General features: G+C 38.9%; 1 protein-coding gene across 1 annotated transcript in view; it reads right to left on the reverse strand.

The window, feature by feature from the left end:
- Positions 1-25,682, reverse strand: part of rtn4rl1b (reticulon 4 receptor-like 1b) — a 159,403-nt gene that overhangs the window by 1,873 nt on the left and 131,848 nt on the right. Inside the window, exons 2-3 of the mRNA XM_026192495.2 lie at positions 1,229-1,680; positions 1-937 (exon numbers count right to left, since the gene is read on the reverse strand). The exon at positions 1-937 is cut by the window's left edge and continues 1,873 nt beyond it. Coding sequence (XP_026048280.1) covers positions 44-937; positions 1,229-1,680 — 1,346 coding nt within the window. The 3' untranslated portion in view covers positions 1-43. The remainder of the gene's footprint in view (positions 938-1,228; positions 1,681-25,682) is intronic.

Here is a 25,682-nt window from a genome sequence, read left to right on the forward strand (position 1 = left end):
GGACTTATTTTTTGTGATTAGCATTGCCTAAACCCTCTGAAGGTCAGCGGAGAATGTAGTCAGTATTTGTCACTATCAAGGCCACAAAGAGGGCGTTGGCATGTAGTAAAGACTGGGATAAGGTTGCCCTATTGTTGGCTTGTTGAACCCCACTAGGGGGGCGAACAGTGGTCCGGGGAGTACACTTGTGCTTTCTTCTTGTGACTGTGCCATCTGGGGATGTGTGGTCATGTTTTCCCCCCTCTGTGAAATCTGGGGAGGAATCTTCTTTGTCTGCCATGACCTCCTTTGAATGGTGAACCTCGTTGTCACCTTTCCCTTTGCTCACCCTGTTACGAGGCTTTGTGCAGTTTCGAGAACGACCAGGTCTTGAGGGATGCACTATGTTGGTCTGCCCTCCGGAACCCAGTGCTACTCCACGATTCATAGATGGATTCACTGTCCCAGATAAATTGTTAGTCTGGGCCCTGGATTCTGAGCTTGGAACAGTTGGTGAACAGTTGGGGAAGTCCTCCTTTCGGAGCTCCTTGAGGTCTTTCCCAACCATATCAACTGGTGACTGGCACCCAACGGAAGATGTTGAACCTCTGAATCGTTTTAACCACTCCCATAATGACAGGGCCTTGCAGTCACATGACCAAGGATTGTCATTAAGACGTAGGTATTCCAGGGCAGGCAGCGTGTCTAGGCACTGTCCAGACAGCTCTATCAGGGAGTTGTTAAACAGGTAGAGGGTGGTGAGACGTTTTAGGTCATGGAAGGCCAAACGGTCAACCCACTCTATCTGGTTTTGGTGCAGAAGCAAACGGTCCAAGGCTCGCAGACCTCTGAAGGTGTTCTGGTTAAGGCTCCACAAACGGTTTCCATGCAGGAATAAGTGGCTCAGGTTGTGGAGATCCATAAATGTGTCATCCTGCAGGTACTTCAGGTGGTTATCCTGGAAAGACACATGGAAATAAAAATCTTTATGAAGAAGTTTCATCAATCTGTTTTCATCTTTTCAATTTCAAGTGTCTCAGAGAGTAAGCCCCCTGTTACTCAATTAGAGCATTCCTAACCCTACCAATGCAAGATTAGCTTGTCATTTAGTTGACTCATCAAAGTCTTGACATCGCATGATTACTCTGTGTGGGTTGTGTTTGGTTGCATTTATATAAAATGAACAGCATTAGTAGTCTTAGTGATAAAGAAATGAACACGTAAAAGACAAATTGTGTACAAAGTATACCTGCAAGTAGAGATACTGAAGATTTCTGAGACCTTGGAAAATGTTATTTGGAAGTGAACCGAGTCCACAACGGTACAAGTGAAGTGCGTTGAGCCGACTCAGCCCATGAAAAGTGTCTTCAGCCAAGGACCGCAAGTGGCGGTTATCTCCTAGATCCAGCTCCTCCAGCAATGTGAAGCCATGAAAGGTCGATGGCTCAATGTATGTGATATTGTTGGAGTAGATCCAGAGAGTGACGGTGTTGGCGCTGAAGTGTCCTCGTAGTAAGCGATGGATCTTGTTGTTCTGTAGGAAGATGCGCTCGCTGTCGGGAGGAATTCCATCAGGTACCGACAGGAAGTTGTGGGCTTGACAGGAGACGGTGCTGGGTGCAGTGTAGCAGATACAGTGACGGGGGCAGGACCAAGAAAACTCAAGCCCACAGAGAACCAGCAGGAACTCCAGTCCACAGCCTGCAGTTTGAACACACACACGTACAAAGAAACACAACAAAGAAAAATTAAATAACTGCAACTTGTGACTTAGAACCTCTGTATTTAGTTCAGTACTTAAAAAACTTAAATACTGCATATAAAACCATCAGCTTTGGGTGTAAACCATTACAAAGTAATGCAATACTGTAATCACATTATATTTTTCAGCAAGACAGTTAAGGTCCCATTTCGACCTTTAATATATCTGTAGAATAAATGGCTGGCAATCTACAACATATTGCTTGTCATATTTCATCGTGGACCAAAAGGCTGGTCGTTCAAACAGACAAAAATTGCTATCTCTATATCCACACCAGTTCTCTGGGTAAAAATTAGCATCATATTGAAGTTATACAACACAGGCAACGAAAAAATAACACAGAATCTGTGATTTTTCCACTGTTTCATCATCTGTTTCTGTGCCAGTCAAAGACATGCGTAGCTCATCCTAAGTCCATTATGTGCTTTGTTTTAACACTGCGCTTACATCAGCTCTCTGATTTTTTCACTCGTGGCACTGAGTGTGTACGCATATGGACCTTCTCGCTCACAGTTTGCAGCCCAAATCAGATAAGTTTGTTTAGGCCCGCAATGAGGAGTCTATTAAAGACGGCAAACAATAACACCTGCTCCATTGAGTCACAAGATGCCTCAGTGAAACTGACTGAATCTCTGGTGCAACACTTCTCTGATTCGACACATATGCAGCTATTTCAGAAATGATGCTTTCCAATTCTCTCCCACCTTTGGGAGATATGCTATCAAGAGTCCACTCCCTTTGCTGAGTCCACTGGCACTTCTTTGTCAGGCTGTGATCAGTCACTTTGTGTTGTTAAATGGGGTGTGGAATGCTTATTTAAACTTGTAGTAAGCTACTCTGAGGCGCTTTCTGATCAGTGACATGATTCCTGCAATCCTTGAGATGGGAGATGTGACTTATCTGAGGTCTCATCTAAAATGAACACAACTCACAGCCTGTCATGAAGGTTCCATCTGAAAACCCCTGGCTGTCTTCTACCCAGTTTATTATTCACAGCATAGTGGAGCTGTGATTCACTGCCTCTAATCGATATGCCTCTGTTGCCTTTTAACTCACCCTATAATCCTGGGTCTTTTATGCTGGAAATTCAGGGGCAGAATTACTCTCTACCAAGAGAAGGGGCTATTTATCTGAATGTATTTTCTTGCCAAACTGTGGCTAAGCTGTGACATTCAGCGTCTGACTCCACTGACCTTTAACAGTAATTCTCTGTGTCTAGTTGCAGAGCCGAAGCATGGAGCGGTGTGTCACCTGAACACAAGTGTGCTCTCTCGGGCACGGATCTAATCCTATTTGTTAAGCCCTGCCACTGGGCAACAATGGAAATGCATGCATCCTCCTGAACCAGAAATGTGCTCACTAAATGAGGTGATTCTTCACAGTTGAACACAGTCAAAAAGGTTGAGTGTAAGAGCGTGTTTCTGTGTGCTGGTATACAGGTGAATATAATTTTAGAGACCGAGACATGCCGTGAGATAACTTCAACAAACCTAATCTTTTTTTAGACTTGTGATGTTACTGTCATGACCTGCATCAGGGCTACCGGATTTTTAACACAATCAATAACAAACAAGAGAACTGTTCCACTTATTTGTCACTCTGCAGGCTTTTTTTATACCTCAATTTTTTCTCTCTACTTTCCATTTCTGTGGCCATGTATCAAGCGTGGCACCCGCTGACTGAGTAAATAGGTGGAAATGTTTTGCATTACCATTGGGAACATAAAGGTTTGCTTTATTTATCAGACAAATAAGACAAGACACAGTAAATTCTCCAGCCACGCTTTCAGGAAAATTTGCATTATGCAGGAACAAGCGCAAACTTGAGATGCGGCCTTCTAATCATTTCATTTGGTATGGGTGTCACATTTTATTAGTAAATTGACCTTTACAGAAGACACATTTTGAGGAAGAACGCACTCAATAAAACAAATGTCATCCTTCTAATGCTTTTATATTCGTTCTCAGATTAGATACTTATTTCACTAGGCTCGCTGCAGGAATTCATCCAAGGGATTCTATTTTTCATAAAACCGATCTTATCACTCAAATAACTATTTTCTGAGGCCTTAAACTATTTCCATTAACACCTTACTTCATGCATGTCTTCAGCTAAATTGTCTGAGCAGTCCAAAGACAGTGATAAGTCTGATACACAGGGAAAGCAAGGGGATGAGAATGTAGATGCTGCCTTGATAGGGAGACAATTTGAATCAGTAATCTGCTAATCATGTTGGACACATAAGGATGTGCCTCCTCGCCTCTCACTCTCCTCAGCTTGTCAGGACAAAGTAATAGATTCTTTACCCTGCCCTAAAACGAATGTTTCTTTATTTCTTTACCACTTTGCAGAAAAAGGTGCAATGTTTATTCCTCCCCTATGAATAAAATGTTTTAATGTCAGCCCAGATGAGGCTTTAAATTACATGAACATACTGTATAATGTGGATGCCCTTTTGATGGTGAAACAATCTGACATAATCTGTTCTCCATGCATATTTAGGTTCTGGGGAGCTCCAAACACCTTTTTCAGTGTTTCCAGTTACGCTCAGGGCATTTGTGCTTTGTTTTGCAGCCGCCGTAACGTGCATCTCCACTATTTCCACTGGAGACTTTAATACCTGCCAGCTCAGTGATCTCTACATGCACTGTACTTGCGCCACTAAACGCTACGTGAAATACAGATGGAAATATAATTGCACACAGGGACTGATTCACACAATGCCACATCACATAACACGTGTAGCCGGTTCAGCGACATGGCAGATCATGTCAGCATGACAAGCATAAAAGGCTGAATTACTCTTGCTTATAGAGATTTTCAATAGGGAGACTGGTTTTCAGCACAGTGGAACAAATAAGCATTATGTGGGAATGCTGACGTTAAATGTAAAAAAATTAGTGTTTATCATAACTGCATTGTGTGCACACACAATACGCCTTTCAGCTCATATTGTATTATATAAATAGCTTTTGGGCATGACAGTGCATATATATGCCAATAGTGCCTATTGGAATTTGGCAGAAAAAAGGTGAAGCTCTGAAAGAGAGATAATGTGTTTTTGGAAAAGGAAAAAGCACAGCTATTTCTGGTAGGAGTCTGGCCTGTCTATTAACACTTCACTTTGCATCACAGGTCTTTCACCTTCCAATTTTCCCATAAAGTTTCCCACTGATGAGAAAGGGTATCCATAGCTCTTTACAGAGACAATCACTTTTGACCCCTTGACCATCGTCATCACCAAGTTCCTTTTTTTTTTTTTGAGGGTTAGAAATAGAAAAAGATAAATGAATGAATGAAACAGAATGGCACGGGTCCCTTGCCAGACAATGAGAAGTGACTGTGTAGAATATCAATGAAACGTAGTTCACACTAGCTTTGCCCTCATGAATAACACATCTTTGCTAATAGGAGAGAAATGGTACGTCTGTAAAGCCGTGAGACTCTGCCCATCATTAGACTGGACAAACTCAATTTCCTGTGTCTCTCCAAAGACCCTGATAAGCTCTCTGGTGTTTTTGCCTCTACTATTGGCTGGTTCTAAATAATGTCTCAGCTCACTTAGCACTCAAAACATGTTCGCAATCATGGTCATGCATACAGTGGTCAATAATTATAAGTCAGTGCACTGGACTGTTGAATAAATGATCACATCTTCTTATATATGTGTGTGTGTTTTTCCTAGATGGTTTGACTTGCAAACATTAAACAATTTTAACAAGAGTCTTAAGACACAAGGCCGCAGTGAAACTTAACCTCTTTAAATTGTGTTTTTGCATTCAATCGTTTCTGTTCGTATTAACTTACATAAGCCTTTCATAGCAAGCAGAACGTCAGCTCCTGACATTTTCAGTGTGGGTCAGTGATTGCATATTTATTTTAATTAGCAAAGCTGGAACAAAAGCACACATGCAAGTATTTACTGTTCAAGGAAAAAGAAACAGCCGTAATGGCACAAAAATTATACTTTCACTCAAGCTCTTTCTCATTAGCATTTTTAAAGTATTTCTCTGTTGACTTGTTAAAAGCACTGATTACTGCCATTATTCTCTGACTGAACAGCAAACTCACACATGAACGCCCCTGCCAACAGCTGTGACCGACAACACTTGCCGGGGAATATTTGTTTTTTTTCTCTATTTTACAGTTGACTGCAAAATGTTATAGATTTTGTCTCATTTGCCATTTCCCGACCCCACTACAGGCAATATTGCCTCATAAGGTTGCATGACTATTCTTCTGGTGAATGAAATAAAAATGGGTGAGAACAGTGACAATGCTGCAGACCTTTTAGAAATGTAGCAGAATATAATTGTTTTTTTTTTTTTGCAGAAATACAGAGTATCGCCATGATATTCTTCTGGTGGAGAGGTATCAACAAACTGAGGTATCTTTTCCCGTGTGTGTGTGTGAGGAGAGTATTAACTGCATAAGATTTTATGCAGGAAATCAATTAGTTTTTACCTTAACTCACCTCATCACTTCATATAATGAGACTTTAGGAGTGTCGAGATCTTCAGAAAATATTCAGAGGACTAAGTTAAATTCCACAAGTTGTTTTTCAGAGCAGCAGGGCTCTTGCTGTTGATTTACATTTGGTTGTTCTTTTCCATGTTTTATTCCTGTGATTTGTTCCATGCATATCAGCACAGTGTGTGCTGTGAAGCTGTAAGCTGTCAACAGTCTTCCACAGTGTGACCACTTCCTGCACATTAATTATAATTTGATCACTCTTCTGTCTGCTTGGCTTCTTTTCAAGGGACAGAATGGCTTCATGTTTCTGATTACATCCCTGCCAAGAGAGAAGAACAGTAAAAGTATAGAGAGGAGGTGAGAACTGAAGCCCAGTCACATAGCAGGCTGGCACAAGCTGCCAAGTTATGTCAGGGTTATACAGACCATTGTATTTCCCTCTTGACTGATATTTCTAACTTGCCAAGTGCTATATTATGGCTGTCTGGTATTGTTAACAGTACTGGCAGGTCAGTTGTGTGGCCCTTGATAGATCTATAAAACAATGACAGAGGCCTCTCTTACTTTTACTCCCTGCTGCAGACAGTTGCAACTGAGAATGTTGGTTAGATGCTACACAGCACACCAGCACATAAAAAAGGAGCAGACAAACCAGAGGGAAGTTAAACATAAAGTAGGCAGACATTGTACGAGTGGCAACAGGGTTTCTCAGTTCAGAGGTCCTAAAAATAACTCCTCTAAAGAAGCGACATCTTACAGCGCATGTATAGACTAACGGAAAAGATTTGTGGAGAGTGTTTGAGTATATAAAGTTTGTGTATTTCAAAGACGGAATTTGGAGATGCTGAAGAAGCCAGGCAAAGAGGAGCAAGGCTGATGGCTGAGCTATCCACAGATGTTTAATACCAACATGTTAATTAACTGACTTAAGAGTTAATTCCACTTGGACTCTAAACAGCATCTGTACCTCCTGCTCTTTTACACTTCACACCTTCAGATTATTCTCTTAAATCCACTGATGCCATACATCATGCATGTATGCACAGCTGCAAATGCATACATACACTTATGCATGCATACAGCATGTACACACCATCCATGCATATTCTTACACAGGTACACTAGCCAAAAATCACGACTGTTGACAGCAACACTATCAGCCACCAACTACTTTCATTTATCATGACAGCACAAAGCAAAATGATTCAAATATATTGCACTCCCTGTGGCGATATTGCACTGCACTGCCCAAACTAAATTAATGGTTCTGCCAAACTTATATAAATCATCCAAAGCATATCCATATGTAGTTCACAAACTGTAGTTCTATTAAAGTGATAGCATTTATAACACAATTCCCGTTGGTGGAGTGGCTAATAATTATACTTTATATTGGCTCTCAGAGGTGTTTACAGCCTCTAACGCTACAAATGCAGAGAAATCTTTACAGTGTGATTCGCAGTATAAATGGATATGAATGGATATCTATACCTCTTCAGTCTTATTTCACAAGATACTGAAATTTTATTTCTGAATGAAAGTACAGCTGTACATATGAGATCCCAGAGAAGAAGACCTTTTTAATTAATTTGAAGCTTTCTTTACCATGTCTTCATAAACAATGATGTTAGCCAGTATAACCAAAAAACCCAAACCAAAAAATATTGCACCATTGCTTTTACTGTTAATAAGACAACAAAACTTTTCTTAATAACACACAGAGGTAATATGTGTAAATAAGCCAATTGCAATTTGTTTTTAGTAATAACAGAATGAATAATATAACAGCGCCTTGAGACAACTGTTGTTGTGATTTGGTGCTATATAAGTAAAATTTGCTGTGAACTGAATCAAATATTTTTGTTTACTTAAAGTAGTACTTCTTACCTTATGTTATTTTATCAGCTAAAACAGTCTTACAAAGCTCTGAGAAGTTTGGTATAATATAATGGATGATTAAAAGTAATACTAGATGAATGCCAGTGGGGAAGAGATTCATAACAATCAACAGCATTACTGGATTTGCATTTTCCAATCTCACATTGTTTTGTTTGTGTGTTCCTCAATTTAAAAATGACATTCTCATAAACTTCCGGACTGGATGCTATTTTTGATTTTGCCTCAGTGGGACCAATCTGGAAAAGCAGTTGCACTGGATGTTGTCTGGACATGCCCAAGAAGAGGGTCTTGAATGTGAGAACAGCCAAACTGAAATAATTGAAGGTTTTTTTAATTCTAGTTGATCTCCTCTCAAAACGTTTTGATCACACCTAACATTTTTCCTAAAGGCAAGCAAACAAACATAACCAAAGCATTAGCGGTGATACAGTGACGTTATGTACTTATGTTCCACAGGGAACTACACAAGCCCAGGAACGTCCGAGATCGAGAACCACATGTCAGTCTCCGATACAGATTTTGTACCTAAAAACGGAGCTACTCAAAAGAAAACAATACTTTGCAACATATGCAAGAAAACTATTCCTGCTAAAGGTGAAAACAACAAACTTGTTTCACTATTTGAGGATAATACACAGCACTGAGAACAACCAGACTATGAAGGTATTTGAGGAGATACTAACAGCTGATGATGTGCAATCCAAAAGTAAATAAATTACTAACTTTGCTGGAGAAATAAGGAGGTTGATGCAAATTACTGAAGTAGTTACATGATAATAAAGGGGCACTTAGAGCACTGGGCACTAGTTAAAAACTTTGACCCAAAACACAACATGTATCATTTCTTAGTTTTATTATGTGACAAGATCGTGCAACTATTTTAAGTCACTTTTGTCCTCATTAAAGTAAAGTGTTAAGCAGTTATGTGTTTACTTAAAATTTCCACTGAAAACACAACCTTGGCTACTTTTGTTATTTGGCTTATGCTGTGTCACTGTATAAATGCTGTATCACTACAATTGCACCATAATGCTGCCGCTGGCAAATCGTGGCAGTAGATTCTCACTTTGAAAAGGGTAGTCCATCATCAATGACAGCAGCTCATTGGAAAAGAAGGGTGGAAAGCGCCCCTCATTTTGTTTGCACTAATCAATGCTGCAGGCTGCAAGCTGCAATCACTGATAAAACATTGTCATAAATATCATTATTGCAAATTTTCTTTCATTATCGCAAGTATATTTTGAGTTGGAAGAGTGGATCTAAATTAATTTAAATTATGATTTCTCTTTGATTAAACAAATAGATAAAATAGTTGGCTTTTTAAAAATAAATGCACCAAGCAATTGAAGCTTAGCATACACAGGCTCTATAACACTCCTTCCAGTTTCCTGTGCCGCGCACTTAATAATTCTTTGCAGAGTTTTTTGCTGACTTTATAGCTTCTAACAGCTGACTGGATGGATGTCAGTCAGCCTGGCTGGTCCAGTTGCTGTGTCTTGTTCAATCATGCGCATGTATGTCAGTGACAGAGTGCAGCATAGCCAATCATTGCATGTCTTTGTCAGAGTGACAACTCAGCTGTAGTGATACTGTGTGACAGTGAGCCGGCAGACGGAGAAGGAGCAAATGACAAAAGAGTCTCGAACAATAAGTTAATCTGCCGACTCCATCTAATTTAAGAAAGATGTAATTGGAGAAGTGGGAGGTTGTTTTTAAAGAGTGCCAGTGCACATGGGAAAACATGTCTACAGGACTTGCAGTTACTCTATGTACCGGAGGACTTGCTTACAAGCCTTGTGTCAGCAAGCATCTCCCCAATGAAGAAACTGAACAAGGCATTGAATCATTACCAGCTCCAGGGCTGATGCTCTTTAACTGACCCTGTGCTTTGATGTTTCTCTAGAAGGGGAATGCAAAGTATTGAAATTTCCCCGTGGAGTTAATAAATTAACACAGTGCTTAGAAAAGCAGAGTGGAATGACCAGTGTGGGCCAAAAGTAAAAGTGATTTCTTTCTCATTTTCAAATTCAAACAGCAACACAAAATATAAAAATCTATTATTTATAATCAGTCTAATAGCACGGTGATGTACCCTACAATTTGCCTCAATCTGATTGGAGTTTTACATCAAACTCCCCTTCATTTCACATACCTGTCAGCTGAAAGACTATAATCTTAGCACAGGTAACGTGAGTTTACTGGATGACTTAACAATGTCACACTAACAGGAATAATTTCGTGTTTACCGGACAAATATTCAGATTGTTTTTACCTATCAAATTGTCATTGTGTTGCTATTTATAAACAAATATCGAGACATTTTTCCCCAATTGTCAAGAACCTTTGTTCTACAATCAAGTCCTGAAAATTTCCTTCAGATTTTTTACATCAATTGTTGTGATTGATTGCACCATGCTGACACATGTAGAAATGACAATACCTCTCCTTTTATATTTTTGTATAGCCCATTCCAGCTACAGTACATGCCACTAAAAGCTTTTTTTTCTGATTAATGATTTAGAGTTGCATAGCTCTGCTTTGGAGTCATCAGGCCAGTATAGATCCATGTCTACAGACAACCGTGCCATTTTCTAGTTCACTAATCTCGACATCCTGGTAGCCCTTACATGTTTCTTTTAAAACAAACTGTAAGGCACCTTCCTGCTGCAGCAGCTGCCTTCTTGCATACAAACCTCATGCGCCCTAGATTCAACAGATCAATTATTCATAGCAGGTGAGAGTTTGGTGCTCCATGTACATAGAGGCACACACACACACACACACACACACACACACACACACACACACACACACACACACACACACACACACACACACACACACACACACACCGAGTTTCATGAGTCTTAACTAACTAGCTAACAGCTTTAGATAGAAATAAAGTTAAAAAAAAAAGCCTGCACAGGGAACAACAATTCAATGTGGTTCATATGTTCAAAAGATGACCAACAGATGCGAGGATGAAACACGGTGGAAGTCAGAGCTGAAAGACGATCTAGAGGCAGACGTGGTACGCAATACAAGCATGAGTGTACCGCACACTATATTAAGTGCTGTGTACACACAGTGTACAAATGAATGTGCAGGTGCTCACTCTCATGAAGTACATAAATTGATACAGGTCAACTGTGTTAGGTTTACAAATTAACACAAATGAACAAATGAGCAAGTAAGCAAATGAAAACTCCATTCAAATTCTGCATTTAGAGTGCCAAACGCTCTATGCGAGCGAGTTTAGAAAAGCAGCCTGTTTCAGAAGTTAGCGAATACAATTGTAAACACCCAAAATTCAGTAGAGAAAGCCAGTGCCTTGTAGCAGCAGAATGAAAGTCCTAAAAAGCTGCTTAAACCCTTGGTTTTCCTCAACATTTCACATATTTGTGGGTGTGACCATTAAAATACCAAAATCAGGACGCTGTCAAAGTCACCATCTAATTAAAAAAGCAAATGTAGAAAAGGACAAAAAAAGAGAAAGAAACTGTTAAAAGGTAAGCCATAGCTTGTTCCTTCCACCCATAAGATAAATACACTCACTCGCCACTTCATTAAGTACTCCTACTCAACTGTTTATTAATGCGCATCAGCCCATCCCATTGCTGCAGCTTAATGCGTTTAAGCATGTAGAGATGGTCAAGGTGCCCTGTTTAAATTCAAGTACCAGAATGGGATAGCAAGAGGATTTTAGTTAATTTGACATGGTTGTTGGTGCCAAAGAGGCATGTCTGAGTTTTTCAGACCCTGCTGATGTATTTAGATTGTAACATACAGGCATCTCTAGGGTTTACAAAAAAAAAATGTCCAGTGAGCAGCAGTTCTTTGGGTGAAAATGTCTTCATGATGACCAGAAAGCTGATAAGAAGCTGATGCCCCAAACACTGAACGTTAAAGCAGATGTGCTACAGCACACTGGGTGCAGCTCCTGTCTGCTAAGAACAGGAAAGTGAGGCTACAACTGATATGGGCTCAACAAAATTAGACAATGGAGCATTAGAAAAACATTGCCTGGACTGATAAATCTCACCTTCTGCTGCAGCATGTGGATCGTAGAAATTTGGAAATAAACAACATGAAAGCTTGGTCCATCCTGCTTTGTATCGATAATTCAGCCTGCTGTTGGTGTAATGGCGTGGGCAATATTTTTGTGGCACACTTTGGTCCCCGTAGTACCAACTGAGCGTCATTTAAACGCCACAGTCTATCTGAGTATTGTTACTGACCATGTCTATCTCTTTAGTGTGCTGCCAGCAGGATATGGTACCATGTCAGAAAGCTCAAAACAGCGTAACTAGTTTCTTGAACATGATTGTGAATTCTCTGTACACAAATGGCTTTTAGAGTCACCAGATTCCAATTAAAAAGAGCAGCTTTAGGATGTGGTAAAATGGGCAATTCACATCAATCTCAGGTTAATGTTTCCAGCATCTTGTTGGGTCTACGCCATGAAGGATTAAGTCAGTTCTGAAGGCAAAAGGGGTTCAACCGACTACTAAAACAATGGCTATGAATGTATATACCAAAACATTCACAAAAACTTGCAAAGAACGTCTGCACTGTAATAATTCACCTTGCTATTAATATACACTAAAATCCCCCGAATGTTTAATGTGCTTCGTAGGTGATACAATAGCAAAGAATAAGTCCTGAAACTACTGTATGTGTGTTGGGAACCTATGTTATAAATCACCAAAGATTCTTCAGAACCATTTTTGAAGCTAATTTCCATATATTTTAGCATGATTTGTTTTCCTTAGCTCTGAGCTGCTATTAGAATCGATCATCGCTGTGATTAAGGTGACTGCACACACTGTCACTGAAAAACAAAAAAGTACAAACTTTCAGCACATTTCATATCCTAGTGAGCAAAAACCAGGTAAAATATAAAATCTGTTTTACTTCCAATATAGACTCAATTGAACTATAATTAACAAAGTGTGCTCATACAGCAATGCAGTGCAAAAAAGATGAGATGCAGTAATGGTACATTTCTAGCAAAAGTCTTCATTAAAACCAGTTGATTGGGGAAACCCTGTCATAATGCAAATGAGAGCCTGTGTTTGTGTTTATTGTTCTGAAAGGGCGGGGGAGCTTGGAACAGAATACAAAAGAGCCAAAGAAGAGGAGCGAGGGGAAGACGTGAAGTGGAGGACCTTGATCTTAAGAGAGTAATCCCTTTTCATTAAGTGTAGTTTTTCAAATCCTGAGAGCTTCACCATTGATCCTTGGGTAATGTCAATTCATTAATGTACTGGGCCTCTACTGGCCTTATCACCTTGAAGGCCCCCAACACTTTCCCCCAACAAACACACTCAGCATTTACTGTAACTTTTGATTCATGAGAGGGGAAAACGACTTTGTTGAGTTCAGTTTTCAATGAAACACATTTAGACCCGTTTTTCTCCTGATTGGATTCTATCTTGGTCTTTCCACTTTTTTATTCAAACTGTTCTGTCTTCATTCAGTTCATCTTTGGTTTCATATAGTCTAGCTCCAGCTGAGCATGATAACTTATCATTTCATTCGCTCCATTCTCTGCAGCGTATTAGAGTTGCCCTTGAGTCACTTGTGTGTCTCCATTTAACAAATGCACACATACAGTACCTGTGCCTGTTTATGGATGCTTCACTCCTGAGAGACAGTTATAAAGTCCCTCCAGTCCTGAGTAAACAGTGACAGCTCATGAATGTTATCTCTTGCATTTTTATAAATGGATAGTTAATTACTGTTCCTCTTCACGACCTGTCTCTGCAATTATTTACTCCCCTCCTTGCTCATGCCATGTCCCCCTTGCTGTTTAATTGATTCTGTTGTTCTTTCCCAAAACTACAAAGCAGGAGGCTTTGCTGGATAAAACACAGCCACTGTCTAGTTATGATTAAAGAAAGCACGGTCTGGCTGTTAGAGATACTATAGCAGCTTATGGGATTTAGTGAGCCAGTTAAAAAAGGAAAAAAAAAAAACACAACACCAAACCAAAGATTCACTTCAAAGTGTCCCATTGCCAAAACCCTAAAAAATATATAACACAATAATTCATTCTTGACTCCATATGCTTTGCCAGTTGCCTATGAAGTGAAATCTGAGGATCATGAAAAATCGCCTCGTCTTTTCAGAAAACATGCTGGTGTTTCATCATGTCAAGAGAGCTGCTGCTTTTGCCACAACTCTGCCATTTCAAGTTTCTGTTTTGCTTTCCTGCTCTCCATTGTAAACCTGAACCCTCTGGAGGCAAACCACACTCGGCTTTGTGAGTGCTTCCCCCTCCTTCTCAGCTGCTTGTCTGCATGCAACTACCACTCACTAGTGAGTGCTCCCAATCCTCTCTCTCCTTATAAAGCCAAGTGCTTTGCTGCAGACGTTCCACAGATAAGTGGTTTATTCCCCCCACCACCACCCCCACAGTGATGGCCAGAGACTAATTTTTGTTGCATGTAATGACTTGGTCCCTTGAACTCTTTTGACATGTGACCAAACAGAGAGCCTTCCACTGAATATTGCAGCAAGTTATAAACAACAATGATATTCAGACGAACAGCTGCAAAAGAAGATGTCAGGCCCTGTCTCAGTTCATATGGGTGGATGATGAAACATGATTCCCTCCAGCCACTTTCCCTCCATCTCTCCTTGAAGATGGATAAGGAAAACTAAAGTCAAGGACGAAGAGCGAGAGAGAGAGAGAGAGAGAGAGAGAGAGAGAGAGAGAGAAAACCAGTGAGGGGTTTGTTTACACAAGAAATTGTGAGGGTGGAGTTTCAAAGAAAGGAAAAAAGGCAGAAAAAAATGAAAGACAATGAGACAGTGTAAAGACAGAGAAAGAAGAGAGGGGAAACCTATGGATGCTAAGTTGAATTAAGCCACCTTTAAGTGAGCTGTAAAGGAGGAATACAATTATAAAGCACCTTATCCTGTGTGTGGTATTCAGTTTTTCCAAAATCTGATAACAGTATTTGCCTGGCGCTTTTTAGAAGAAATGGCTATAGTGCCATCAACCAATTTAACCTTAGTATTATGAGGTTACTACCACAAGTCTGCATATAGAAATTCTAATGCACAGCTGTTTTAATGCTAGCAAGTTATAATATTGTTAGCATTACTGCACTATTATTCATTTGTTTTGCCTCAAAGGAATATGTTTGATTCCACATTATTCCCCGCAATTTCAGACCCCCTTACCCATATTATATACTATATGATAATTTTTTAATAGCATAATAATAAGTTACTTGGTAATTAAGTGGTAATAACTTGCTATTTCTCTACTACTATCTTGTGTTTCCACCTTATTACCACATAATTGTTGAGTTGTTATAGAAAATGCTTATAAATATTCCTCTCTTCATATTTATTGTATGCCCACCTCTTTTATCAGAAAGCTAACTGGGATGTTGGTGAAAAACAGCACAAAGATCAGTTTTCATAAAATTGTTGCAGCTAAAACTGATCCTCAGTCACATGTCTAAGAAAATAAAGGCAACATCAGCAGTACTGCCTCCATATACAGGAAGTCACTGTTACTGTGACTGATCAGCAACTGCAAAGTTATATTGCAAACGTCGTCTGTTAAAGGCAAAATATAATTACAGTAACAGGTTTCTTTGTAATGCATTCTTTTGTGAGTGTTGGTATGCATGTGTGGGTTTTCTCCGAGTAATTACAGATTACTTGCATACTGTGTATTTAGAAGCATCTGCATACAATCTAAAACAGAAAAGCATAAGAAGGACAGAAGAGGATGTTAAGCTAAATTGAGCTAAATTAAGTTAAGCTAAATTTGTTTAACAGAAATGCACTTGTAATTGATATAGTCTGCAAGAATAATTGCATTTAATTATAGCCATGGATGTAAAGAAAATTGAATTTGAGATGGAAAAAGATAAGAGACAGTAGGAAAGGAAAGAAATGAAAGTAAGACAGTGATCCAAAGGCTCCTCTGTGGAATAAGTTAGAGATTACTCTTTTGGTTTTTGTGTGCAATGCAGGACTCCTTCACAGCAGACTGACCGAGCCTCATAAAGCACCCCTGCCTTGCATATCTCCCCATTGGGGCTATTATCTTCACACCTCTCTGCCCTCACCACCACAGATGTTAGCTCCTCACCATGTCATTGCCTCTCACCTACCTATTTTGCTCTACCCTGAAGCAGAATCGTTGGTAGGGCTGTTTCAAAGGTTAAACTGGGCCCCAGTCAGCCATGCAAAGCTGTAATGGCAAAAGCCCAAACTCAAATAGACGGAGTTTGCCAAAGTGATTCTTTCTGTTTAACTCACAATGCTGAAAAAATAGCAAATGTGAGGCATGTAAGGTGCTTTTAAAAGAGTTAAAATGCATTTTGCAAAAGAGGGAACAACAGCTAAAATCATTACGTGCCAAAAGTATTTCACCACTTGGATTAAATATAGCATTTTAACAGTCTTAATATGAATACAATTTAATAAAACAAAACCTTGTCATGTCCTTTCTGAGGGTAAGTCAACTAAAAGTGTAAGTCTTGCAATATTCCACAGTTCTTACTGTAAATAAATTCCCTGAAAAAGCAGAAAACAACAATGAATGGACATTGTTTGTGTAGCTTGTTCCTCTGTAGCATGACCTCTATTGTTGCCCAAGCACTATAAAAATCACACAATTTAGCTTCACTCTAGCGCTGTGTTCCTTCATTACCATAAATATTGACACTGCAGTTTATACTGAATGAATCCCAAATACCTATCTGCTCCAGTAAAGACTCAGCAGAGTAACTATGGTGTCTTTGTCCATATCTGAAAGTACTCCCCAAATTACATTTTTACTTCTGTTTGAGTAATGTGTGGCAAAAATCGAGCACCTTGCTCTTTGAGGACCCTTACCTCTTTCTTTCAAAACAAGCTGTCCAATATTTGTTACCTGTTTTAAATACCTTCAATAACGAATGAGCTTGAGGCTGAGTGCCACCATCCAAATCAAAACGCATCAACTTGAGACAAATATAACACGTTGTCTGTTTGGTTTATTCATGGGCTTTTTGTCCCAATGTCATTATTACAAGGAAACAATCTGCTGCTTCAAAAAAAGGAAAGAATTCAGTGTCAGAATCAGACAAAAGATCTGCACAATAGAATAGCTTCACAGTGCAATAAATATCAAGAGAATGTGCAAGTCTTTTATTTGAGATCTGTGCTTAATTTTTCACCAACAATAAAAGTTTATTTTGGATGTGAATGCTCTACACTCACTCTGCCATGTGCGCTGATGAACTGACTATCAACCTCTTTGTTTTTTAGAGGCATCCATGAAGTGATGATGCTCATTAAACTAAGAAAATCGTGGAATATTTGACTATTTTGTGTAAATTTCATGTGAGGATTGTGAGTTACATTTTTTATAGCAGGAAGAGTGAACAAAAAAGGACATAAAAATGACAGAGTTCTGCCATTAAAATCTCTCAAGGTTGCAAACATGACAAGATGCAAGCCAGTGTTGAATTTATTTTTTTTTGCAACCCTTATGGAATTGCCCACAATTCTTTATAGCGATGATTCCTGAGTAAAAGAAAGCAACATTTGGCTGTATTAAAAAGGGGATGCGTGGGTGGGTAACTAGGTGGGTTGAAGGTAGAAAGGTGGGGAGTTTATGTAGCCTCAAGTGATCCTGGTGCTGATTAATATACACCTTGTGGTTATCTTGTCGAGAAAATCAAGAAAACATGTAAGCGATAATTTTAGGTTCCCATAAGAGAAAAACAAAATGAAATAAAACACATTTATTCCTACTCATTGGAAATACCCTGCTCACACTAGCATAAATGATCATTTTTCAGGGTTAACTGAAAATGTGTACATCCGGTTCCTCCTGTATATTGATGATATTGTACTGTGGATCTAACTCTGTAAGATGAGACTTAATAACTTCAATCGCACACTGCTGTGTAATAACATGACTGTATTTTCAAAGGGAAAAATACAGCATCATGATCAAACAACCAAGTTTTACTAGTGTACTATAGTATGCTGCTGGCAGGATCTGTGTGCAGCAAATATCGCAGGTTTAATCAAAGACTGTAACATGTCAGTTATTCTTAGGCAAATATGCTATATACTGTGTACTGGATTAATCACTGAGCCACTGGATGTCTGTGCAACACTAAACCTCTGCTTCTAAGGGAGTCTCATTCGCCTTTTGGCTTTCTGATTTAGCTTGCACGTCTCTTATGATTGCATGAATATTACATTGTGTTTTCTGTTGTGTGGTTTAATTTTTTGCATTTTGTTTTCTTTGTCACAATGCACAAACTACAAAGACTGTAGTTTCATTTTTATTAAATAAAATACTTAAAATTACATTTACATACTTTATGCTGCACTATTTCACTGACTGATTTCAGTCACTCAAGAGTTAAAACGACACATCTCACACTTGCAGTAATAAGCGCTTTACCAAATGTGCATCTGCTTTCAGCAAACTCTTTTTCCATGTGTTCCACTGTTAGTAGCAGTTGGCATTATGATGAAACTTAATGTAGATTATATTAATAGCTATCAGTTTCAGCATGCAATAATTCATATACAGCACATTAATTCCATTTCCCCATTAGTTGAAATCTGTCGTACTTCAGTCTTACTCTGACCATTGCAATGGATTTAATGAATCCTTCCTACACAACGACATATTATCTTCCTTTTCTTTTTTCAGAAGTATGAAACCAAGTTATTAGATCGCTCTATTAAGTACTGCAGGTGGATGTCTTCTGCTAGGAAGTCTGTGACAAATTCCACTAAATTCAGTGTGCTGAGATGCTTTGTACAGTTGGGTTATTTGTTTGGAGTGTCAGTCTCGAAATCTCTACAGTAAAGCACAGCTTACAGTATTTTCTTTAACAGAAGCCGATGTGTCTGAAATTGACAGTTTTTCAGGCCCTTATTTTTACATGGTTAACCTAACCCATATACTGCATGTAAACTAATCTAATCAACCCAGTGCCATTAAATATTATCTTCTAATTAGATAACCACACAATAGTAAAATGTTTCTTATTTTTTTAATTAAAAAAATTATCTCCTCAAGACTATGCAGTTGCAGTTTGATAAGATATTAATAGCAACAGGACAGCTTATGCAAACAACCTCATAACTGTACACAGTCAGGTAATAATGTTGTTAAATCCTCATTGGTGAAATGACGTGCATGACCTCATTTTTCACACCAAAAGCAGCAACTCATTCCAGAAACAAGGTGCACAGTGCTTGAAATCAGTCTTCTTCAGATATTTACATGAAGATGGAGGCAGCTCTGATGACTGATCTGACAGGCTGCTCTTCAGTAGACTGAAGTCCCGCGGTGTACGAGTGACTATGGAATACCATGAAAGCGCAAGAATTCAAGTGAAAGTATACATTTTATTTATTCCTTGTGCATTTAAAAACATGTATCGACTCTAAGGCTTCATCGGGGCCTGACAAACAAATTACAAGTCTGAATTAAATACGAGCCACCTGTGGCATAGAGCATTACCCATAGAGTGTGCTAAAATAAAGGATAAACCCCAAACAAGTCAAAGAATCCCAAAAAATTTAGATAAAATAAATAAATAAAATAAAATCTTTGTTTATCTGAACTGAATTAAAGCTACTAGCTATAAATATATAACTACTCCTAATGTGAACATTGGTACAAGTGCTCATGACTTGCATATCAAAGTAGAATTCAAAAAAATCTGAGAAATAAAAACTTTCACACAAAGTTTTGTTTTTCCTCATTGTTAGCGAACTGCCAACTGTTAGCTAACAGTGAACTGGCAGACATGCAGTAAGTGTGCCAGACCAAATCACAGCTTGTGATCTGGTGCCACACCACAACAAAAACTCTGTCACAATCTGCCCAGCTTGACTTGTTAATGGAATCACCTGAACACCTCACTTTCCTGAAATAGAAAGCCACTTGAAGCTGAAGAAATGAATATGAACGGGTTGAAATGAGGTAAAATACTTTCTCCGTTCACCTCCTCACATTCACTTTGCAACTGCTTTCAAGTGATATTCATTAGACACATTTTCACTTTTATTTATTATTTAAGTTCTTGAGTTCAAAATTCTCATACTATTCCATCCGACATCTCAAGATGTTTGTGTTCTGTTGAGAGCTGCCCTAAGTGCCAGACTGTGTGTCTTTGAATGTGATGTGTTTATTCAGGTGAAGATGTTTTTAAGAAGTTGGCTTCTTAATGCAGTCGTACACCAGGCTGAATGACAAGCAGGTGGAGTTTTTAAAGATTTATTTTCTCACTCGACTCATGAATGCCCCTTTAGAACTGTTTACGGACCATGTCAGGAATTTTGCCCATTTAATTCAGACTACACCTTGAATTTTTTTCTTTGACTTTCTGCCTTTCAGTAACCCACAGGTATTAAATTGTCATGTGTTTACGTAGTGTCAAAATGGTTTGAAAGCTCTCAGTATGCCTCTGTGCTACTAGGAGACCAGGCTGCACAACTCAAGAGTGAACTTTCTAAATTTACATGATGCTTCCAGCAGCAGCCATGTTTGCTCATTGTTTGTCCTCCAGGTTTGGTTTCACAAGGAAAAAAAAGAAAAAAAAACTTTGCGAGCAATGCTTTTCAGCTACAGAATCTCAAATATCAGATGCCAGTGCTTCCCTGAGCACCATGACAAGTTTCAGAGCTCTCTCTGTTTACAGCTGCATGACAATGAGATGTTAATGTAGCTTCGAAAGAAACAAGAGTATGGTGTAGAAAGTACCCATGGAACGTGGTTAAATGGCTAAAACCGAAAAAAAAGAATGCGATAATGAAAGAAATAATGATCCCCCATGCCCTCCATCACTATACAACAAAAAAGTGGTTTCTCACATCTCTTTCTGTGTTTAAATATAACAAAACCCCAAAAAGTTTGCAATACTGTTGTGCTGATACTTGCATATCATATTGCAAATGCAATGCCAGTTTGAAACTGGGCATGGTCAAAGAAGCAATATTAAAGTGGTGTACTAATTTTGGGATTTTTAGCTCACACACACGCACACAGTTACTGGACAAATGAGTGAGTGAGCAGCAAATGGCATTACTTTCATTGCCTTCACCACCCAAACTTTATTATCCCCAGGCTGCTCCTCCACCAACGACAGCCAACATGTCTGAAAGTGTAAATCTGCAGAGAGATAATGCACTGCGCCCTATACTTGGAGGGAAAGAGAAAATGAGCCTCCCCTCCCTTCTTCGCACAGAGACTAATGACACCAGGGAAGTTTGAGAAATAGTGATGGTGAAAAACTTGTGGAGCAAATGCTTCTCAGTCAAGAAGACTTATTCCCTGTTAAGTTGTGGAGATTTTTTTCTTAATTTTCTATTTTTGTTGTATACGTCCCCTCTTTCTCCCTGCTTCTCTTTATGACGTGTTCTTTGGTGCTTTGGGAATGCATTCAGTGAATTGCTCTAGTTAGAAATGACAAAACAGAAATTGGAAGAATATTTCTCTGACAGAAATAATGGTGCTGGGACTGTGGAGTAAGAAGAATTCTGCTGATGTGTTGTGGGACATAGAGTGGAGCCCTGAATGGCATTTCAGAGCACTTTACATTTTTACAGTCCAACAGCTCCACAGTCATCGGTGATGATGTGTGTGAGAGTCATGAACACATTCATGTTCACTGCTGAAAAAGCAGAGGGACCTCTGTTCAGCTCCCTGTAGGGCCAATATGTTATGGATCATTTTGTAGCTGTGGAATTACTATATGTTTTAAAAAGCATACCATCTGTGCCTCTGGGTACACTAAACTCCACATACACTCACCGGCCACTTGATTAGGTACTTTGCATATGCTCAGTTGCTTGTTAAACCAAATATGCAATGAGACAATAAAATAGATGAACTCTCCTTCCCTAAACTGCATTTGATGAAGAAAGGTGATATAAGTGACTTTGTTTGAGCCATGGTTGTTGATGCCAGACAGACTAGCCTGAGTATTTCAGAAACTGCTGACCCACTGAGATTTTCCTGCTGAACCGTCTCTAGGGTTTAGAGAGAATGGTCGGAAAAAGATAAAATATCCAGTAAAAATGCCTTGTTGACTAGTGGCTGCTCCAGGACGATAGGAAAGCAACAGCAACTTAAATAACAATCAAGGTATGCAGAAAAGCATTTCTCAATTCCCACATCAAACCTGGAAGAACATGTTTACCGCAGCAACTAAGACAGGAAACGGAGGCTACAATTCACATGGAACGAATAAATCTGGGATAAAGGAAGACTGTTTGTAGAGTCAATTTCTGCTCCAGTATTTGAATGGTAGGGTCAGAATTTGGTGTAAACTACATGAAGCATGGATCCACCGTGCCTTGTGCCAACAGTTAAGACTGGTGGTGCTAATGTAATAGTACAGAAGATATTTTTGTGGCACATTGTGTCCCTTAGTACAAATTGTGCATCAGTACAACGCCACAGCCTACGTGAGTATTGTTATTGACCATGTCCATCCCTTTAGAACATTTTGTTTGATGGCTGCTGCTAGCAGGATAATGTGCCAGGTCACAAAGCTCAATTCATCTCAAATTGGTTTCTTGAACATGACAGTGAGTTCACTGTACTCAAATGGCCTCCACAGTCACCAGATCTAAATCCAATAGAACACTTTTGGGATGTGGTGGAATGAGAGATTCGCATCATGGCCAACAAATCAAATCAACAACTGTGTGATGCTATTAAGTCGATGGACCAAAATCTCAGAGGAATGTTTTCAGCACCTTGTTGAATCGAGTTCATGAAGACATGACCGCAGTTCTGAATATACGTAGAAGTGTGTCAAAATCTGTACTAGCAAAGGGTACGAACAAAGTGAACTGTAAAAACTTAACTTAATTACTTAATGTTCAGTACAACTACAAGAACTGGCTCTTCATAGATCTCACTTTGACTGTGATTTAAGATTTATTATAGCTTTTTGGTAGGTAAAAACTATTTACGTGAGCTTTATCAACTTGCTTCTGTGATATTTAAACTGTAACATGCAATCCCATTTTTTATGTTCATCTACTAGTTTTATTTACTAATATTCTTGCTTATAGACTCTGTTGTGAGTGAGCGAGTAATATAATATGACTTGTAATGTAAAAGTAATTTGATAGCTATTGCTTTGCCTGAAGCATCTTAGTAGCCATCTCATAAATCATGTTCCTAACCACACAAATGTGTGTCATCAGGTGTCATGTAACAACTACCCTTTGCCCAAGTGACACCCGACTGTGTTAAAGACTAAAACTGTGCATGTCAGGCTGGATAAACAGTCTGTCCCATCTAGCCTTATAAATACTCTGTTATGCAGCTGCCCACTGCTGTTATATACTTTCGTGACTTGCCAGAGTGTCGTCTTTTCCTGCCTGAGTGCCCGAGCTATGACTACGTTGCCATCTGTCGCATCTCTCTCTCTTCGGTGACTGCTATTTGCTCTGCTATATCACTCATGTCTTGTCTGCATCTCCTCAGACTCGCAGTCAGTCTTCTGTTTGTCCACAGCATTTGTGCAAAGTAGATCATTCATGTAGCTAGTGGGAGTTCATGTTAATTAATCCTTCTTAAATACCACACTGACATCTGATCCTCTGTGTTTTTCGTTTAACAACTCATTTGGATTGTCCTTTTATAAACTTTTGCTGACATTTGCCTATTGCTTACATTTTTCATTAATTGATGAATATGTAAAGACGCTGATTTATGTGACAGTTTAAACTCTGAAAGGCAATTTTGTTAACTTTAACGAATGCTTGTTATTGTTAAAGTTAACCCTTCCCTTAGTTCTTCTTGTCTTTCTGGTATAATCTCAAGTTATTTCCAGAAATATACCTTCTGCTTTTCACAGCATGTAGACGAAGTGATTTTTGAATGAAAATCCTATGTCAGCAACTCTTTACTGATGTATTACTTCACTGATGATAACCCTCTACCTCAAAAGCACATACTTTATCTTACCTTTTTGGTTGCAACATAGTTAACTGCCCGTGGCGTCTACATTCAAACTGCATAACCTGTTTTTTTTTTTTTTTTTTGCACTGTAGCAACCCCTGTGATGTACAAATGGCAAACACAAGCAATCGCTGACCTTGACATTTTAGTGAGTGTTGATAGCATTGCTCCATATTTGGACTCCATATTTTTTTTTCTGCAACCACAGATGAGCAAGAAAGTTACCTGTAGGTATAAAAATGACCCCCTGTGAACTGCTGCAGAAATAGTTCCAGTAAAATTAGGTATGCTGGGAAAACATGGAAATATGAGTGTGTGAGCCATCTCATTACGTTGTGACTTATCTGCCTTGAACTGCCAAATATAATTTTAAGCATTAACTAGCCTCCACCTGAAGAACCTCTCCTTTTTAGTGGCTTTATAACTGCCAAATATTTCCCCTTCTTTTCCCCAATGATTACATCTGCCTCAGCTTTGCTTTCAGATGACTGGCTTCTTTGCTTAGTTCAAATGGTCAGTTTTTTCATGCTGCGCTTTGATGACAGGCCACATCTCCTCATCACATGAAAAACCTGGCTGGTGGGCCAGCAAGGTTGCTCCTCACCTCCCACTGCTAACTGAGATTTGTTTCTTATTAGTAAAAAATGCCAACGATTTTGTTTTAACACAAAGCTAAAAATGCACTTAATGAAGTAAAGTGTACAAAATAGCCCTCCAAAACATAAACAATATAGTCTTTAATGCAGCAAAATTGTCCTTGGCATTGTTGTAATGTCTTATATAATGAGCTACTGAATAATTCATAGTGATTCATTAATACATAAGCAGCATTTAATAATGTAGCTGATCATGGTGGAGACTTTGCTTTGGTGTAGTTTAGCTGCTGAATGCTCTGATCTATAAGAAAAACCCTGTACTGATATGTAAAGGAGCAAAAGTAGAATTTTTTTTTTTTTTAGATAAAACCTTTTTGTGAAAGTGTTAAACAATTAAATCCTTAACAGGTAACACATACATATTCTAAAATATATGGGCTCACTTTAAATCTAAATATGAATGATGAAAAGGAAAAGTTAGAATATGGCAGTCCGAATAAAACACTCTCAGAACTGAAAAATCCAAACTGCTGAGTGGCATTTGATCAGTGGGTTCAGAGCTTGACATCAGAATATCTACATTGTTTGATAAACATTTCAGTTTCAGTCTCAAACTGTCAAATAGCGAATTATTCTTTCATGAATAACCATTTGCACCGATGTTCAAGGCTCATGCAGAGAGAAATATGTTGAGGTGGAGATGCGAAACTCTTCATAGCAGCAGCCTGAAAAAAGCAAACTGAAATGCAGCCACAAAACATGTCACCTTTAGAGTTACAGATGTGACTCTCGTATTTCCTCAACTGGAAAAAAATTCTGCCATAGATGCTGCTGCACTTGACTGAGCTGAGCACTACTCTCTCTTTTTGGGAAAACTGGTGAAAGACAGTCTGGAAATCAGCAAGTGAAGCGTGAGCTCCCTTGGCAGGTTAACCCCCCCCCCCAAAATAAGTAAATAAATAAAAAAAAAAAAAAAAAACCCCAACAACAAACAAAAAAAACCGAC

Source organism: Astatotilapia calliptera, chromosome 14 (genome assembly GCF_964374335.1).
Source record: "Astatotilapia calliptera chromosome 14, fAstCal68.1, whole genome shotgun sequence".
Taxonomy (NCBI): Eukaryota; Metazoa; Chordata; class Actinopteri; order Cichliformes; family Cichlidae; genus Astatotilapia; species Astatotilapia calliptera.